This window comes from Heterodontus francisci, chromosome 34 (assembly GCF_036365525.1).
Source record: "Heterodontus francisci isolate sHetFra1 chromosome 34, sHetFra1.hap1, whole genome shotgun sequence".
NCBI lineage: Eukaryota > Metazoa > Chordata > Chondrichthyes > Heterodontiformes > Heterodontidae > Heterodontus > Heterodontus francisci.
Window position 1 is genome coordinate 14,078,084 of NC_090404.1, and position 18,746 is coordinate 14,096,829.

The 18,746-nt window shown below is 53.8% G+C and overlaps 1 protein-coding gene across 1 annotated transcript in view; it reads left to right on the forward strand.

Annotated features, from left to right (window-relative positions):
* Positions 1-18,746, forward strand: part of LOC137348666 (telomerase protein component 1-like) — a 63,098-nt gene that overhangs the window by 43,376 nt on the left and 976 nt on the right. The window contains exons 17-25 of the mRNA XM_068013924.1: positions 4,641-4,793; positions 5,214-5,294; positions 6,069-6,196; positions 7,049-7,117; positions 7,301-7,453; positions 13,782-13,958; positions 14,357-14,477; positions 15,741-15,862; positions 18,281-18,395. Of these exons, the coding sequence (XP_067870025.1) occupies positions 4,641-4,793; positions 5,214-5,294; positions 6,069-6,196; positions 7,049-7,117; positions 7,301-7,453; positions 13,782-13,958; positions 14,357-14,477; positions 15,741-15,862; positions 18,281-18,395 (1,119 nt within the window). The remainder of the gene's footprint in view (positions 1-4,640; positions 4,794-5,213; positions 5,295-6,068; positions 6,197-7,048; positions 7,118-7,300; positions 7,454-13,781; positions 13,959-14,356; positions 14,478-15,740; positions 15,863-18,280; positions 18,396-18,746) is intronic.

The following is an 18,746-nucleotide window of genomic DNA, read 5'->3' on the forward strand; positions in this document are numbered from 1 at the left end:
GGGGTGCAGTGGGGATACGGTGAGGTCTCGCGATGTGATGCCACCCACGATTGAAAGTCATGCCAACTTTCTGGGTTCACGTGTGAGAAAGCCCCTTGTCGGGAGGTGCCAACACCCATCAAGTTAGAGCCAGGGTGCCGTCGGGAAGCACTGCTTCCCGAGAAAGGTGATGGAAACGGTGGGCTCTCTCCCGGTCCCTATCCTGGTATCATTCCGATGAATCTACACCGCGCCCTCTCCGAGACCAGTCACCCCTTCCTGGGCTGTGGTGCCCAGAAGTTCTCCAGATTAGGTGTAAACAGAGCTCTCTACATAGAAACATGGAAACATAGGAGAAGTATTAGGCCATTCGGCCCTTCGAGCCTGCTCCGCCATTCGATAAGATCATGGCTAATCTGGTTGTGGTCTCAACTCTGTTTTCCTGTCTAACCCGCCCCCCCCCCCCCATAACCCTCGATTCCTTTGTCTATCAAAACTCTATCTAACTCAGCCTTGAATATATTCAATGACCCAACCACCACTGCTCTCTGGGGAAGAGAATTCCACAAACTAATGACCCTCGGAGAGAAAAAAGTTCTCTTCATCTCCGTCTTAAAAGGGAGAGCTCTTATTCTTAAACTGTCTCTCCTACAAGAGGTAACATCCTCCCGGTATCCACTCTGTCAGGTCCCCTCAGGATCTTACATGTTTCAATAAGATCACCTCTTATTCTTCTAAACTCTACCAGTATAGGCCCAACCTGTTCAACCTTTCCTCATAGGTTTTTCATAATTTTCAGCCCTTTGTCATACAGCCTCGTGATGAGGGCCAACAGCCTCTTTTTACTAAAATAAATGCAAAATACTGCAGATGCTGGAAACACTCAGCAGGTCTGGCAGCATCTGTGGAGAGAGAAGCAGAGTTGACGTCTCAGGTCAATGACGCTTCTTCAGAACTAGCAGTTATTAGAAATGTGAAGGGTTTTAAGCAAGTAACGCGGGGGTGGGGCAAGAGATAACAAAGGGCAAGTTGTCGATAGGGCAAGGTCACAGAGAATAACTGACCAGGAGGTAATGGAGCAAGGGCATACGGTAAGTTAGTGGTGTGCTGAAAGACAAAGTGTTAGTGCAGAGAGGGTGTTAATTGACATAAAAATGAACAGCCCCGGCCCCCAAGCACAAACACGAAAAAAAAAATAGTGGGTAGGCGCAGTAGAAACAAACTTTAAAAAACTGAAATAAAATTTTAAAAAAAGAAATAAACTAAAATAAAAGAGGGGGCCCGTCATGCTCTGAAATTATTGAACTCAATGTTCAGTCCGGCAGGCTGTAGTGTGCCTAATCGGTAGATGAGATGCTGTTCCTCGAGCTTGCGTTGATGTTCACTGGAACACTGCAGCAATCCCAGGACAGAGATGTGAGCATGAGAGCAGGGCGGTGTGCTGAAATGACCAGCAACCGGAAGCTCGGGGCTCCTGCTTTCGGACTGAGCGGAGGCATGACCCCCAAGCTTCCCAAAGCCGTTTTTTTTTTACTGATGGTTTTGGCTGCCTGCCCACTCGCTTTTCGTGATTTCTGTACCGGGACCCCTGAATCTCTCTACTCCTCCTGCACAGTTCCTCACTTCTCACCATGATGAGAAAATACTCTGATCGCTCTTTCTTGGGTCCATGAGCCCACACTGGCTCAGTAATCCGAGAACGTAGATAAAAAACCCACTGGCAAACCTGGAGCAGATCTGGTTACTGCACCTTAGGAAGGATATATCGACCTTGGAGGGAGTGCAGCTTAGATTTACCGGAATGATACCTAATCTCCAAATTACGAGGAGAAGTTTACACGAGCTAGCATTGTATTCCGAAGAATTTAGAAGGTTAACGGGTGATTTGATTGAAATTTTCAAGATATTAAGGGGAACAGACAGGGTAAAGAGAGAGAAACTATTTCCACTGTTTGGGGAGTCGAGGACTGGAGGAGCAAAGTCTTATAATATAGAGCCAGACCTTTCAGGAGTGAAATCGGGAAACATTTCTACACACAAAGGGTGGTAGGAGTTTGGGATTCTCTTCACCAAATGGTAATTGATATTCGATTAGTTAATTTTAAATCTGAGTTTGATCGATTTTTGTTCACCAGAGGTATTGAGGGATATGGGGCAAAGGCAGTGGTGGCGGGAGTATGGGGTTAGGTCACAGGTCAGCCATGATCTCATTGAATGGTGGAACAGGCTCGAGGGGCTGAATGGCCTCCTCCTCTTCCTGTGTTCCTTAAAGAACTGGAGGGGAAATTAGCATTTTTTTTTTTTTGGGAGTGTCTCCTGACAACGCAGAGCATGTGCAGAGTGATTGCTGATGCCATCAGTGTGTCCGAACATTTTCCAGCTTGGTGGTATGAATCCGTGCCTGTGCGCAATGACATCATCGTGCAATGACGCCACTCCGAGCGTTGCCTCATCTCTCAATGGCGACGCTCGCTGTCTCCATTTCCCTCTCCCGCCCCACAACAGTAACCCACCCAACACGCCCCACCGCCTTGGCTACTCAATCCCATCTTTGGCTCCATTTTTGTTACTGGCAGTTGCCTGAGACGTCGCAGACAGTGACGTTTCAGTTGACTCCATCTTTGTTACTGGCAGCTGCCTGAGACGTCGCAGACAGTGACGTTTGAATTGATTCCATCTTTGTTACTGGCAGCTGCCTGAGACATCGCAGGCAGTGACGTTTCAGTACATGAGGCTGCGTTGTTAAAATCTGGTGAACGCACTACCTGAAACCGTGTTGGAAGGAGATGCCATAGGGACTATCAAAAGATGAATGAACATGTACTTGAAGGGGACGAATTTGCAGTGGGAGGGTAGGAAAGCTGGGGTGTGGGAAGAAATTGGACCTGGCACAGGCGTGATGGGCCAAACGGCCTCCTTCAGTGCTGGAATAGTCGAATTCCACCTGTCACACTTTTGCCCACTGACTTTATCGATATCCCTTTGCACCTTTCTGCTCCCACCTCCGCTATTTACTGTGCCACCTGACCTGGTGTTCCCGGCAAATTTCGATTATAGGGTGAATACAGAAGCAAAATACTGCAGATGCTGGAAATCTGAAATAAAACCAGAAAGTGTCGGAAATCCTCAGCAGGTGTGGCAGCATCTGTGGAGAGAGAAGCAGAGTTAACGTTTCAGGGTCAGTGACCCCCCCATCACCATGCGAGATCATTGACCTGAAACAGGAACTCTGCGTCTCTCTCCACTGTTGCTGCCCGACCTGCTTGAGAATTTTCTGTTTGTATTTAGTATACAGGCCCCCCTGTTCCTTCATCGAAGTCACTTATCAACATGGTGAAAAGCTGAGGCCCCGGGACAGATCCCTGGGGTAACATCACTGGTCGCATTGTACCATTGGATTGGTCTCTGTTATCCCTACTTCCTGTCTCCTACTCCCAGTTCAGGCACGGACGGGGCCTCTTGCTCATCGACAAGCTGTCCCTTGGCAACAGCATCCGAAAACACCCGGCCTTACCTTCCCGCCACCTCTCTCAACCCCTCCGCAGTTTCTGACGTGCTCACGCTGTTGGTCCGACGGCCAGTCCTGGATCAGCAGAACTGTTTCTTCGGTGCGCACAGCAAGTTCCATTCCCTCGCCGCCACCTCCATCCCTCCCCCTGGCAACTGCGCGAGGCCGAAACGGACCATTTGCAACCTTGACCTCCCATTACGCCCTCTCAGTAAGGCCGCCTACTCCAACTCTTTTATGTTGGCTGTCTGTCCCCACCTACTCCCCCCTCTAATATCGCCCATCTCCGCAAATAATGGGCCACGTAGGGGCCTCAGTTGGCCTTGGGGCAGGTGGGTTCATTTTCCAACCCCCCTCCCCTGCTCTGCTGGCGCAATGGCACTGCGGGCGGGTAGGCGACTGGGAGACCACCCTCCCCCACCCGCTCGATTTTAACGATAAAATTCGCGATGGCCACTTGAGAGAAATAGTCTTGCAGGGCTATGAGAATCGAGCGGGGTGTGGGGGAGGGGGGGGGGAAGGCAGTGGAGTGGGGGGGAAGGCAGTGGCGCGGGATTGACCGGACTGCTCCGTGGAGAGCCAACATGGTTATTGGGCCGAGTGGCCTCCTCCTGCACCGTGAATGACTCTCTGACTCTCTCTAAACTGGGCTGTTCCAATCCTTTCCCGGCCAGTCTCAAAGCTTACGCCCCTCTGTAAACATGGGCTCCTCCAAAACTCGCACCCGAGTCCAGTTCATCCGTCACCCCCTGTCCTGGCTGATCCACTCCGGCTCCCAGTTCGGCAACGCCTGCTTTCTAAATGTTTTCAGGCCTCTTTTGGCGTCGCCCTTTCCCTCGCTCTGGAATTCCCTCCAACCCTCCGAGATCTCCGCGCTCCTCCAATTCTCTTGAGCATCCCCCCCCCCCCCCCCCTATTTTAATCGCTCCTCCATTGGCGACCATGCCTTCGGACTGCCTGGGCTCCGAAGCTCTGGAATTCTTTCCCTGAACCTCACTTCCCCTCAGACCTCCTTGTGCGGCTCGGTGTCGCACGTTGTGTGTGGTAGCGCTCCGGTGAAGGGCTTTGGGCCGCGTTGCTGAGTCTGAGGCGCTACGGAAATGCAGGTTATTGTCTCAGCTGTGTCTTTGTGCTCCTCCGCCCCGCGCCGCAGATGCTGGAGGTGGCCGTTCTCCTGGGACTGATGGTAAAACACGTCAGTGAGCACTGCCGGCTCATCCTCCACGCCAACTCCTCGTACCTCGAGGTTGACATCGAGCCAGGATCGATACTGGGCAACGTGGATCGGGTGCTACGGGAGGCGAAGGTAAGGAGCAGGGGGGTCAGGGGACATGATGTCAGATACCGACCTTTCACCCTCTGGGAGCAAGGGTCAAATTCTCTGATGGGGGTGAAATGGGGATGTCTCTGTTTGTGCAGGGAGCGAACGGGGCGGGGCGACCCTCTCTCTGGGGATAGGGATGTAGAGAGTCCCTCTTTGACTGCAGGGGAGGGAGGGCTGTCCCTGAGGGGAAGAGGTGTGAGGGAGGGAGGGCACTCCCTGTGTGGGGTTCGGGATCTCTGTTTGCTGGGAAAGAGGGATCTCCATTTGGGAAGCGGAGGGGTGGGGGTGTCTTTTCCTGTGCTGTATTGGCAGTGAGGAGGGATACGGCGGGGATCAGAGCTGGGATGGGTGTTTTCCCTCTCGCTACTCTCTGTAATTGCCTCCCTCTTCCTCTTTCTGCAGAAGCTCCAAGAGACTGAGAGGATCAGGGGGGCCGATGGTATGGCCTGCTTCCTCATGGACTGTGTGCAGAACCAGGTGCAGGTAAGTACAGTCCAGATCCCTGCAAACACCTCTGGGTGGGGAGGGGGGGGGGGTGGACAGAGGGGGTGTGGGTGTATCTGGGAGAGAGAGAGAGAGAGAAATCCCAGTTTTCGTCAAGGATGCGGGAAGACATCGGCTCGTTGTGCAAGCCTCTCCACTCTGCGACCCATCTCTGCCGCGCTCGGTGCCAGATACTGAGGGAACACTGCGGCCGTCTATCATTGGGGCCGTCTATCGGGGAGGGCCTTCAAGAGGCTCTCGTCTGCCCTCGTGAGCAGACTTTATTTCGAGGGGTGGGGGGGGGGGGGGGGTTCCCCGTTTTCATGGGGTTAATATTTATCCCTCAACCGACATCACTTTTTTTTTGATAACCAATTTTCTCACATTGCTGCTTGTGGGATCTTGCTGTGCACAAGTTGGCTGCTGCGTTTCCCGCGTCACTGCTGTGGCTACGCTTCCAGGCAAGAACTTTGCCGTGGGTCTGGAGTCACATGTAGGCCAGACCGGGTAAGGATGGCCGATTTCCTTCCCTGAAGGACATTAGTGAACCAGATGGGGTTTTTTTTTACAACCATCGATAGTTTCATGGTCACAATTACTGAGACTAATTTTCAGCTCTTCGATTTTTAAAAAAAAATTAATTGATTGAATTTTAAATTCAACCGGCTGTCCCCAGAGCATTAGCCTGGGTCTTTGAATTACTAGTCCAGTGACCTCCAACCTGGGAATCTGTTGGCTCTTCCTGTGCTCCAACTTCATTCTTTCGCTTCCTAGATCGACACCATCCTCGGGTTGGGCTACACTCACTCTTACCACATAACTGAGGCTCTCCGACACTACCGCTACCAAGTCAACCCCGACATGCTATTCATCCATGTGGACCTCTTCACTCCCCGATTGCGGTATGTCAGCGGTGGGCGGAGGGAGTGGGTTTGGTCTGGTCTGCCTGGTTTAGGGCCCTGGTCGCGGTTCTCGCTGCAATCTGTTCGCGCGGAGTCGGCCATGGTTGGGGAGCAAACCCGCGCGCGCGCCTGAGTCAGAAATTCATGGCCTCAAATCCCGCTCCGGAGGCTCGATCCCCGTAATCCAGAGGCGACCCTCCCCGGCGCTGGTACTGAGGGAGTGCGGCGCTTGCCGCGGGGGCCCGGTTTCAGGCCGGATGTGAAAACCGAGGTGCCCCACCACCCCCCCTCCGCCTTTTTCTGCTCGTGGGATCTTGCCGTGTGTAAGTTGAGCCACACACACCCCACGCGCCCCCACCCCATGCTGCAGAAGCGCTGAAGTCCCGGAAATGTTCAGTCAAATCGCAGCCCGCTCTCTGGCTGCGTCACCCAGCTGACCACCACCCACAGCAAACCCCCCCTCAACTCCCCATCCTTCACCTCCGAACCCAACCAGTGTGTGCAGTGTGTGTGTCAGCGAGCTGCTTGGCCAGGGTGGAGGGGCACGGGATGGTGTCACAACCTATCCTTCCTCATCCTGGCCTCGACAGGCCTACACCCAGAATCCGGAAGGAGCCACTGGTTGGTGACCAGGGGAACGGATCCTGGCTGGTTAGCTTAGCCACGAATCCCCAGTTCCTCCTCCCTCTGCTGGGGTCCATTGTAACCCACCCCGCCCCAATCACCAGCTGACAGCACAGACCTGGGGGACTGGAACCTGGGCCCCTCCTGCCCTGTGGGGCTCATCCAAAAGCGAACTTTCACTCTCCTTTCAACAGTTACATTCGGTAAAACACATCTTTCCTCTTTCAGCATCGAAACCGATACCACAGGATGCAAGAATGATGTTCTCTTGTGCGGTTGCAGTGACCAAATCTTACGGTGAGCAGAAGCAGAGAGAGATTTATCCACTGGGTGTGTTTGATGGGGACAGTGTAGAGGGAGCTTTACTCTGTATCTAACCCCGTGCTGTACCTGTCCTGGGAGTGTTTGATGGGTGATTCTGTGCATTGTATAAAGCTTGAGCATAATTGGACGATCTGACGTGGTGTCTATTTGCTTCAGGTTTGTGTGCGAACGAGGATCATCTCGGCTGCTGGAACATGTGGAGAGGATCGATGACATCTTTAATCTGCCGAGAGCCAAGGAGAGCAGCCAGAGACGGAGGGTTGTGGAGCCAACAGCCTTGGGCCCCCTGCTTCACACTCCAAAACTCAGGTACAGCCTCACTCTTTTAATCTTATAGATTGGGCAAAACAAATTGGCAAAGATAGCTCTGAGGACGAGTTGATGGAGTGTATCCGGACGATCTGGAACCAACCAGGCCACCGGCTATTTTAGACTTGGTAATATGTAATGAGACAGGTTTAATTAATGATCTCATTGGAAGGGATCCTCTCGGGAAGAGTGATCACAATATGACAGGAAAGGGTCCTCTCCGGAAGAGTGCTCACATAACATGATAGAATTTCACATTCAGTTTGAAGGTGAGAAAAAGTTGGGTCTGAAACTATGTTTAAACTTAAATATGGGCAATTACAAAGGCATGAAGACAGAGTTGACTAAAGTGAACTGGGAAATTCACTTGAAAGCTATGATGGGAATAAACAGTGGCAGATATTTCAGGGGATATTTCATAACGTTCAACAAAGATATATTCTCTTGAGAAAGAAGGACTCTACAAGAAGGATAAACTATCAGGATGGTGTCAAATTGAAAGAAAGGGCTGCAAAGGTTAGTGGCAAGCCAGAAAATTGGGAAAATTTAACAAAGCAGCAAAGGAGGACTGAGAAAAAGGCAGAAATTAGAATATGAGGGTAAACTAGCATGAAATATAACAACAGACTGCACAAACTTCTTTAAGTATATATAAAATGGAAGAGAGTAGCTGAAGTAAACACTGTGCCTTAGAGGATGAGACTTGAAATTAATGATGGGAAACGAGGAAATGAGAGACCTTGAACAGATATTTTGTATCTGGCTTTGTGGTAGAAGACACAAGAAGCATCTCAAGGACAGTAGAAAATCAGGGGGCAAAAGGGAGGAACTATCGCTAGAGAAAAATTATTAGGAAAACTAATGGGACTAAAGGCTGACAAGTCCCCTGGACCTGATGGCCTGCATCCTTGGGTCTCAAAAGAAGTTGGTGCCGAGAGAGCGGATGCATTGGTTGCAATCTTCCAAAATTCCCTAGATTCTGGAAAGGTCCCAGTGGACTGCAAAACTGCCAGTGCAACATTAAAATAAAAGCAAAATACTGCAGATGCTGGAAATCTGAAATAAAAACAAGAAATGCTGGAAATCCTCAGCAGGTCTGGCAGCATCTGTGCAGAGAGAAGCCGAGTTAACGTTTCGGGGTCAGTGACCCTTCATCAGAACTGGCCAACTCTCAGCCACTTCCTCTCATCTCCTCCGGAGAGCTTCCCTCTACAGCTTCCAACCCCGGACAGCCCACTTCTACCTCCTTCCCAAAATCCACAAACGGGACTGTCCCGGCAGACCCATTGTGTCAGCCTGCTCCTGCCCCACTGAACTTATTTCTTCCTATCTTGACTCTATTTTTTCTCCCCTGGTCCAGTCTCTTCCCACCTACATCCGTGACTCTTCTGACGCCCTACGTCATTTTGACAATTTCCAGTTTCCTGGCCCCAACCGTCTCCTCTTCACTATGGACGTCCAGTTGCTCTACACCTCCATCCCCCACCAGGATGGTTTGAGGCTGTCCGCTTCTTCCTCGAGCAGAGGCCCAACCAGTCCCCATCCACCACCACCCTCCTCCGCCTGGCTGAACTTGTTCTCACATTGAACAACTTCTCCTTCAACTCCACGCACTTCCTTCAAGTAAAAGGTGTTGCTATGGGTACCCACATGGGTCCTAGTTATGCCTGTCTTTTTGTGGGATATGTCAAACGTTTCTTGTTCCAGTCCTACTCAGGCCCCCTCCCCCAACTTTTTTTCCAGTACATTGATGACTGTATCGGTGCCGTTTCCTGCTCCCGCTCGGAACTGGAAAACTTTATCAACTTTGCTTCTAATTTCCACCCTTCTCTCACCTTTACATGGTCCATCTCTGACACTTCCCTTCCCTTCCTCGACTTCTCCGTCTCCATTTCTGGGGATAGACTATCAACCAATATTCATCATAAGCCCACTGACTCCCACAGCTACCTCGACTACACTTCTTCACACCCTGCCTCCTGTAAGGACTCCATTCCATTCTCCCAGTTTCTCAGTCTCCAATGCATCTGCTCTGATGATGCTACCTTCCATGACAGCGCTTCTGATATTTTTCCTCAGCCGAGGATTCCCTCCCACTGTTGTTGTCAGGGCCCTCAAACGTGTCCAGCCCATTTCCTGCACCTCTACCCTCACCCCTTCCCCTCCCTCACAGAACCGTGACAGGGTTCCCCTTGTCCTCACTTTCCACCCCATCAGCCTCCTTATCCAAAGGATCTTCCTCTGCCATTTCCGCCACCTCCAGCGTGATGCCACTTCCGAATGCATCTTCCCTTCCCCTCCCCTGTCAACATTCCAAAGGGATCATTCCCTCCACGACACCCTGGTCCACTCCTCCATTACCCCCACCACCTTGTCCCCGTCCCATGGCACCTTCCCCTGCAATCGCAGGAGGTGTAATACCTGCCTATTCACCTCCTCTCTCCTCACTATCCCACGCCCCAAACACTCCTTTCAGGTGAAGCAGCGATTTACTTGTACTTCTTTCAATGTAGTATACTGTATTCGCTGCTCACAATGTGGTGTCCTCTACATTGGGGCGACCAAGCGCAGACTGGGTGACCACTTTGTGGAACACCTCCGCTCAGTTCGTAAGCATGACCCCGAGCTTCCAGTTGCTTGCCATTTCAGCACACCCCCCTGCTCTCATGCTCACATCTCTATCCTGGGATTGCTGCAGTGTTCCAGTGAACATCAACGCAAGCTCGAGGAACAGCATCTGATTTACTGATTAGGCAGTCTACAGCCTGCCAGACTGAACACTGAGTTCAATAATTTAAGAGCATGACGGGCCATCCTTTTTATTTTCCGTTAATTTTTGTTTTTTTCTTTGTTTATTTTAATTTGTTTAGTTTGTCTCTACTGCGCCGGCCCACTTTTTTTCATGTTTGTGCTTTGGGCCAGGGCTGTACATTTTTCTGTCAATTAACACCCTCTCTGCACTAACACTTTGTCTTTCAGCACACTACTAACATACCGTTTGCCTTTGCTCCATGACATTCTGGTCAGTTATTCTCTGTGACTGTGTCCTATCAACACCTCTTTTGTCATCTCTTGCTCCACCCCCACTTTACTTGCTTAAAACCTGTTACATTTCTAATATTTGCCAGTTCTGACCTGAGACGTTAACTCTGCTTCTCTCTCCGCAGATGCTGCCGGACCTGCTGAGTATTTCCAGCATTTCTTGTTTTTAATGTCAGTGTAACACCTCTATTCAAGAAAGGGGGCAACAGAAAGCAGGAAACTATAGACCAATTAGCCTAATATCTGTCTTTGGGAAAACACTGGAATCCATTATTAAGGAAGTAATTGTATTGTGATTTTCTAAATGACCTGCCATCAGGCAGAGTCAACATGGTTTTGTGAAAGGGAAATCGTGTTTGACAAATATATTAGAGTTCTTTGAGGATGCAACAAGCAGGGTGGATAAAGGGGAACCAGTAGATGGAGTATATTTGGATTTCCAAAAGACATTCATTAAGGTGCCACATAAAAGGTTACAGCACGAGATGGTGTTCATGGTGTTGGGTGGAATATATTAGCATGGATGTAGGATTGGCTCATTAACAGGAAAGAGAGTCTGGATAAATGGGGCATTTGCAGGTTGGTAAACTGTAACTAGTGGATTGTCACAGGGATCAGTGCTGGGGCCTCAACCATTTACAATCTATATCAATGACTTGGATGAAGGGACAGAGTGTTTTGTCGACAAATATAGTTCCACAGATTTTTGATCTACAGGGGAATCGAGTGTTGTGGGGAGGGGGGTGGTGGGGGAGGTCAGGCAGGAAAGTGGAGTTAAGGCCACGATCAGATCAGCCATGATCTTATTGAATGGCGGAGCAGGCTCAAGGGGCTGAATGACCTACTCCTGCTCCTAGTTCTTCTGTTCACTTTTTGCACATCAACCATGGGCGGCGCAGTGGTTAGCATCGCAGCCTCACAGCTCCAGCAACCCGGGTTCAATTCTGGGCACTGTCTGTGTGGAGTTTGCAAATTCTCCCTGTGTCTGCGTGGGTTTCCTCCGGGTGCTCCGGTTTCCTCCCACATGCCAAAGACTTGCACGTTGATAGGTAAATTGGCCATTATAAATTGCCCCTAGTATAGGTAGGTGGTAGGGGAATATAGGGACAGGTGGGGATGTGGTAGGAATATGGAATTAGTGTAGGATTGTGGGTGGTTGATGGTCGGCACAGACTCGGTGGGCCGAAGGGCCTGTTTCAGTGCTGTATCTCTAAATAAATGAAAAAACCTGGCATGTGTGGACTGAGCCCGGACACAGAGCAGGAATAACCAGGTTCCCTCCTCTCTCTCTTTCTGTGCTGTCGGGGGGTGGACAGGTCTGCATGGGCAACAATTTGCCCTTTTCTCAAGGAGGGGCTAAAATATCAGCCAGCTTTTCTGCACCTGATCAGCATCCGGCAATTGCTGAGTGAGTGACAGAGAGAGTCGGTGGGCGGGCGTCGGTCTAGGACCTGGGAGGATTTGGCTCGACTGTGATGCCCTCTGTAGTTCAATACCCTATCAGATGTTGCCTGGGTGGGTACAGGAAGTGCAGAGCCCTCTGGGCGGAGTCACGGAAGTTGGCTGCTTCCTGTCTGTCCCGAGGCGCGGGGGTGAGGACGGGAATTTTCTTGAATGAACCTCGGGACTGTTCAAAGAGGGTGGAGCCTCGCCTGACCTTTCACCCACTGCACCGCCATCCTGTTCTTTCTCTCTTCCCCCTCCTTCCCTCTTCCTCCATCACACTCCTTTCTCTCTCTCTCTCTCTCTCTCTCTCTCTCTGCCCTTTCCTCCCTCCCTCGCTCTGCCTTCCCCTCCCCTCGCTCTGCTCCCCCCCTTCCCCCTCCCCCCCCTCCCCCCCCTCCCCCCCCCTCCCCCCCCCTCCCCCCCCTCCCCCCCCCTCCCCCCCCCTCCCCCCCTCCCCCCCCCCTCCCCCCCTCCCCCCCCCTCCCCCCCCTCCCCCCCTCCCCCCCCCTCCCCCCCTCCCCCCCCCCTCCCCCCCTCCCCCCCCCCTCCCCCCCCTCCCCCCCCCTCCCCCCCCCCTCCACCCCCCCTCCCCCCCCCTCCCCCCCCTCCCCCCCCTCCCCCCCTCCCCCCCCTCCCCCCTCCCCCCCTCCCCCCCTCCCCCCCTCCCCCCCTCCCCCCCTCCCCCCTCCCCCCCTCCCCCCCTCCCCCCCTCCCCCCCCCCCTCCCCCCCCTCCCCCCCCTCCCCCCCCCCCCCCTCCCCCCCCCTCCCCCCCTCCCCCCCCCTCCCCCCCTCCCCCCCCCTCCCCCCCCTCCCCCCCTCCCCCCCCTCCCCCCCCTCCCCCCCCTCCCTCCCGCCCTCCCTCCCGCCCTCCCTCCCGCCCTCCCTCCCGCCCTCCTCCCGCCCTCCCGCCCGCCCTCCCGCCCTCCTCCCGCCCTCCCTCCCGCCCTCCCTCTGCCCTCCCCCCTCCCTCTGCCCTCCCCCTCCCTCTGCCCTCCCCCTCCCTCTGCCCTCCCCCCGCCCTCTGCCCTCCCCCGCCCTCTGCCCTCCCCCTTCCCTCTGCCCTCCCCCTGCCCTCTGCCCTCCCCCCTCCCTCTGCCCTCCCCCTCCCTCTGCCCTCCCCCTCCCTCTGCCCTCCCCCCTCCCTCTGCCCTCCCCCCTCCCTCTGCCCTCCCCCCTCCCTCTGCCCTCCCCCCTCCCTCTGCCCTCCCCCCTCCCTCTGCCCTCCCCCCTCCCTCTGCCCTCCCCCCTCCCTCTGCCCTCCCCCCTCCCTCTGCCCTCCCCCTCCCTCTGCCCTCCCCCCTCCCTCTGCCCTCCCTCCCTCCCTCTGCCCTCCCTCCCTCCCTCCCTCTGCCCTCCCCTCCCTCCCCTCCCTCTGCCCTCCCCTCCCTCCCTCCCCTCCCTCTGCCCTCCCCTCCCTCCCTCCCCTCCCTCTGCCCTCCCCTCCCTCCCTCCCCTCCCTCTGCCCTCCCCTCCCTCCCTCCCCTCCCTCTGCCCTCCCCTCCCTCCCTCCCTCCTCTGCCCTCCCCTCCCTCCCTCCCTCCCTCTGCCCTCCCCTCCCTCCCTCCCTCCCTCTGCCCTCCCCTCCCTCCCTCCCTCCCTCTGCCCTCCCCTCCCTCCCTCCCTCCCTCTGCCCTCCCCTCCCTCCCTCCCTCCCTCTGCCCTCCCCTCCCTCCCTCCCTCCCTCTGCCCTCCCCTCCCCTCCCCCCCACACCCCGGTCTCTTCCCCCCCCCCGTCTCTTCTCTTCTCCCCCCCCCCCCCCCCCCCCTCCCCCTCCCCCTCCCTTGCTGCCCTGTGCTCTGTCTGCCTTTCCCCTAATGTCTCTCTCACCTGTCCCACAGCTGGCGGACCGTGCGTGTCTTTGTGTCCTCGACGTTCCGGGACATGCGGGCGGAGCGTGATCTCCTGACCCGATCCGTCTTCCCTGAGCTCCGAGCCAGAGCTGCCCGTCATTTTGTCCGGGTACAGGAGGTGGACCTGCGCTGGGGCATCACTGAGGAGGAATCCCGCGGGAACAGGTGAGTGTCAGCCACGCCCGGGTGCAGGATTCAAGAGAAGCCACTGAAACCTGGTGTCCCTCTGACCCACCTGACCCCTGCCCCCTGGGCACGGTGTCCCTCCAACCCATCAACCCTGCTACACGTCAATACAGTAAAAAAAAAAGTCAAACTGTATCACCTCTCCTCAGCACCCCTCAATGGTACCAGTACCTGCACCACACATCCTCCCAACACTGAGTCCCCTCCATCACAGCCTGAGAGATCCACCAGCTAACTCATCACTGCAGCAGTACACGCCACACATCCCATGGCACAGAAACCTCTGAATCCAAGGCACTCATTATGTCTCTCCGAGCTGGGACAGTCCGGTCCGGTCTGGTCCCTGTACTGATTCTCATCATTTTTCCACTTCCCAGGCAGTTGGAGCTGTGCCTGTCTGAGGTTTCCCGCTGCCAGCTGTTTGTGGGAATTCTGGGAGAGAGATACGGACAAATCATGCAGGATTACTCACTACCCAACCTGCCTCAATTTGAGTGGGTAAGGACGCCATCTCCGGGTCTCCCGCAGTGCGGATGTTGCCGTGGATTCGGGCATCAGTTCAGCGCGACTTCAGCGGGTCACTGATGGGATCTGACGCATCGTTCCGGTCGGACGGGCTCCTTTGACAGGAAACCTGTGTCTACACAGCGCTTTTCAAGGCTGCGGGATGTCCAAAATGCTTTATAGCCAATGATATACTTTTCTGGACTGTAGCCATCTTTGCAGGGTCTGAAGTTCTGGGAGTGTTTGATGGGGACAGTGTAGAGGGACCTTTACTCTGCATCTAACCCCCTGCTGTACCTGTCCGCACTCCCGAGCCCCCTCGCCACCCGCAGTGAGGGGCGTCGTGGGGGTTTCGGCTACTCCTCCGCCTGCCGGACCGTCCCAGGAGTCGGCCGCCCGGGCAGCCGAGGCGCTCTCACTCCGCCGGCAGGGGAGCGCCCAGACTGGAGGCGACCATGTTCCAGACTCTGAATAGATCCCGGTAAAAGACAGGCAACTCCCTCAGAGAGGCGCGGCTAACAGTCTCCGCCGCGAGCTGCGTGTCGTCTTGAAGGCAGTGACACTGGCGGAAAAAATACGTCGCCAGCGCACACCATCTGGGAGGACGCTCGATGTACAGGTATCTCTGCAGTGTCCGAAGGCGGAGAGTCGCAGCCTGGGTGCGGACGCACACCAGCGACTGGCCGCCCTCCTCGATCGGGAGATTCAGGACCGCGGCAGAGACCCATTGTTTCCTCTTGCCCCAGAAGAAATGTATCTAACCCTGTGCTGTACCTGTCCTGGGAGTGTTTGATGGGGACAGTGTAGAGGGAGATTTACTCTGTATCTAACCCCGTGCTGGACCTGTCCTGGGAGTGTTGATGGGGCCAGTGTAGAGGAGCTTTACTCTATATCTAATCCCGTGCTGTAGCTGTCCTGGAGTGTTTGATCGGGACAGTGTAGAGGGAGCTTTACTCTGTATCTAACCCCGTACTGTACCTGTCCTGGGAGTGTTTGATGGGGCCAGTGTAGAGGGAGCTTTACTCTGTATCTAACCCTGTGCTGTACCTGTCCTGGGAGTGTTTGATGGGGACAGTGTCGAGGGAGCTTTACTCTGTATCTAACCCTGTGCTGTACCTGTCCTGGGAGTGTTTGATGGGGACAGCAGCATGCCCGAAATAGCAGTACGAATGGTTTCCTCATTAGGAATCTTGCAGGGCCCAGTTCTGTGGTAATGTGACTGGTGCCTCTGCGACTTACTCTCACTTTGTCTTCTAGGTTAAGGCCTACCCGCAAGGTCGTTCAATCACAGAGCTGGAAATTATGCAGTTTTTGAGACGGAATGATGACTGTGCAAGTCAAACGTCTTTCTTCTACACCAGAGACCCTGCTGTACAGAGGTAAGAGAGTTTTTTTTTTATTCGTTCATGGATTTGGGCATCGCTGGCCAGGCCAGCATTTATTGCCCATCCCGAATTGCCCTTGAGAAGGTGGTGGTGAGCTGCCTTCTTGAACTGCTACAGTCCATGTGAGGTAGGTACACCCACAGTGCTGTTAGGAAGGGAGTTCCAGGATTTTGACCCAGCGACAGTGAAGGAACGGCGATATAGTTCCGAGTCAGGATGGTGTGTGGCTTGAAGGGGAACTTGCAGGTGGTGGTGTTCTCATGCATTTGCTGCCCTTGTCCTTCTAGTTGGTAAAGGTCGCGGGTTTGGAAGGTGCTGTCCAAGGAGCCTTGGCACATTGCTGCAGTGCATCTTGTAGATGGAACGCACTGCTGCCACTGTGCGTTGGTGGTGGAGAGAGTGATTATTTGTGTATGGGATGCGAATCGGGCTGCTTTGTCCTGGATAGTGTCGAGCTTCTTGAGTGTTGTTGGAGCTGCACCCGTCCAGGCAAGTGGAGAGTATTCCATCACACTCCTGACTTGTGCCTTGTAGATGGTGGACTGGCTTTGGGAGTCAGGAGATGAGTTACTCACCGTAGGATTCCCAGCCTCTGACCTGCTCTTGTAGCCACAGTATTTATATGGCTACTCCAGTTCAGTTTCTGCTCAGTGGTGACCCCCTGGATATTGATAGTGGGGAATTCAGCGATGGTAATGCCATTGAATGTCAAGGGGAGATGGTTAGATTCACTCTTGTTGGAGATGGTCATTGCCTGGCACTTGTGTGGCGCGAATGTTACTTGCCACTTATCAGCCCAAGCCTGGATATTGTCCAGGTCTTGCTGCATATGGACACGGGCTGCTTCAGTATCTGAGGAGTCACGAATGGTGCTGAACATTGTGCAATCATCAGCGAACATTCCCACTCTGACCTTATGATTGAAGGAAGGTCATTGATGAAGCAGCTGAAGATGGTTGGGTCCAGGACACTACCTGAGGAACTCCTGCAGAATCCATGAATCTCCTTTTATTGAACTACTGGTCAACCTTTTGTATCAGTGATTGCAGTTAGTTGGAGGTGCTGTGTGCATGTGTGTGTGTGAAAACAGGCTGTTGTACAGAAATGAATGGGAAAAGTTTGGAATCATTGGGATTGTGTACAATGGGAGTGAATGGGAAGGGGTTTGGGTCCATTGGGATTGTGTACAATGGGAGTGAATGGGAAGGGGGTTTGGGACCATTGGGATTGTGTACAATGGGAGTGAATGGGAAGGGGTTTGGGTCCATTGGGATTGTGTACAATGGGAGTGAATGGGAAGGGGATTGGGTCCATTGGGGTTGTGTACAATGGTAGTGAATGGGAAGGGGTTTGGATCCATTGGGATTGTGTACAATGGGAGTGAATGGGAAGGGGTTTGTGTCCATTGGGATTGTGTACAATGGGAGTGAAATGGGAAGGCGGTTTGGGTCCATTGGGATTGTGTACAGTGGGAGTGAATGGGAAGGGGTTTGGGTCCATTGGGATTGTGTACAATGGGAGTGAATGGGAAGGGGTTTGGGTCCATTGAGATTGTGTAGAATGGGAAGGGGTTTGGGTCCATTGGGATTGTGTACATGGGAATGAATGGGAAGGGGTTTGGGTCCATTGGGATTGTGTATAATGGGAGTGAATGGGAAGCGGTTTGGGTTCATTGGGATTGTGTACAATGGAGTGAATGGGAAGGGGTTTGGGTTCATTGGGATTGTGTACGATGGGAGTGAATGGAAGGGGTTTGGGTCCATTGGGATTGTGTACCATGGGAGTGAATGGGAAGGGCTTTGGGTCCATTGGAATTGTGTACAATGGGAGTGAATGGGAAGGGGTTTGGGTCCATTGAGATTGTGTAGAATGGGAGTGAATGGGAAGGGGTTTGGGTCCATTGGGATTGTGTACAATGGGAGTGAATGGGAAGGGGTTTGGGTCCATTGGGATTGTGTACAATGGGAGTGAATGGGAAGGGTTTGGGTCCATTGGGATTGTGTACAATGGGAGTGAATGGGAAGGGTTTGGGTCCATTGGGATTGTGTACAATGGGAGTGAATGGGAAGGGGTTTGGGTCCATTGGGATTGTGTATAATGGGGTGAATAGAAAGGGTTTGGGTCCATTGGGATTGTGTACAATTGGAGTGAATGGAAAGGTTTGGGTTCATTGGCATTGTGTACAATGGGAGTGAATGGGAAGGGGTTTGGGTTCATTGGGATTGTGTACAATGGGAGTGAATGGGAAGGGGTTTGGGTTCATGGGATTGTGTACTATGGGAGTGAATGGGAAGGGGTTTGGTCAAGTCCTTTAAGATTAAGCTATGGATGAGAGTTATACCATCAGTCGCCGTTTGCTGCCCCAGTGCCAATGCTGTCTATTCCTGAGACACTCTGTTTCTGTTCGATTAGCTCAATACCAGAGCAATGGAGGCCGGACTTCACTGCCGAGGTCCGAGGAAGCGAAAAGAAGGGTGGCGGATCTGAAGAGTCACGTGAAGGAAGCAGAGTTACTGGTCCTGGAAAAGTAAGCACATGGCAGCTCGAGTGTTCCTCCAACTCCCCGTCCCCACTCACTCTGACTCCCTGTGTCCGCACTATAGAAACCCACAAACCCATTCTGCCCCAGAAAGCTCAACGCTGTGGACTCCTCCCCTCCTCTGCCTCACCTCCCTCAGTCAGGGGAGCTCCACCCCTCCCTCTGCCTCACCTCCCTCAGTCCGGGGTCCTCCTCCCCTCCTCAGCCTCCCCACCTTCAGTCTGGGGGGACTCCACCCCTCCTCAGACTCCCCGCCCTCAGCCCGGTGTGACTCCCCTCCCTCAGCTGGGGGAGGGGGCTCCACCCCTCCCTCACCCCGAGGGGAATCATCCCCTCCTA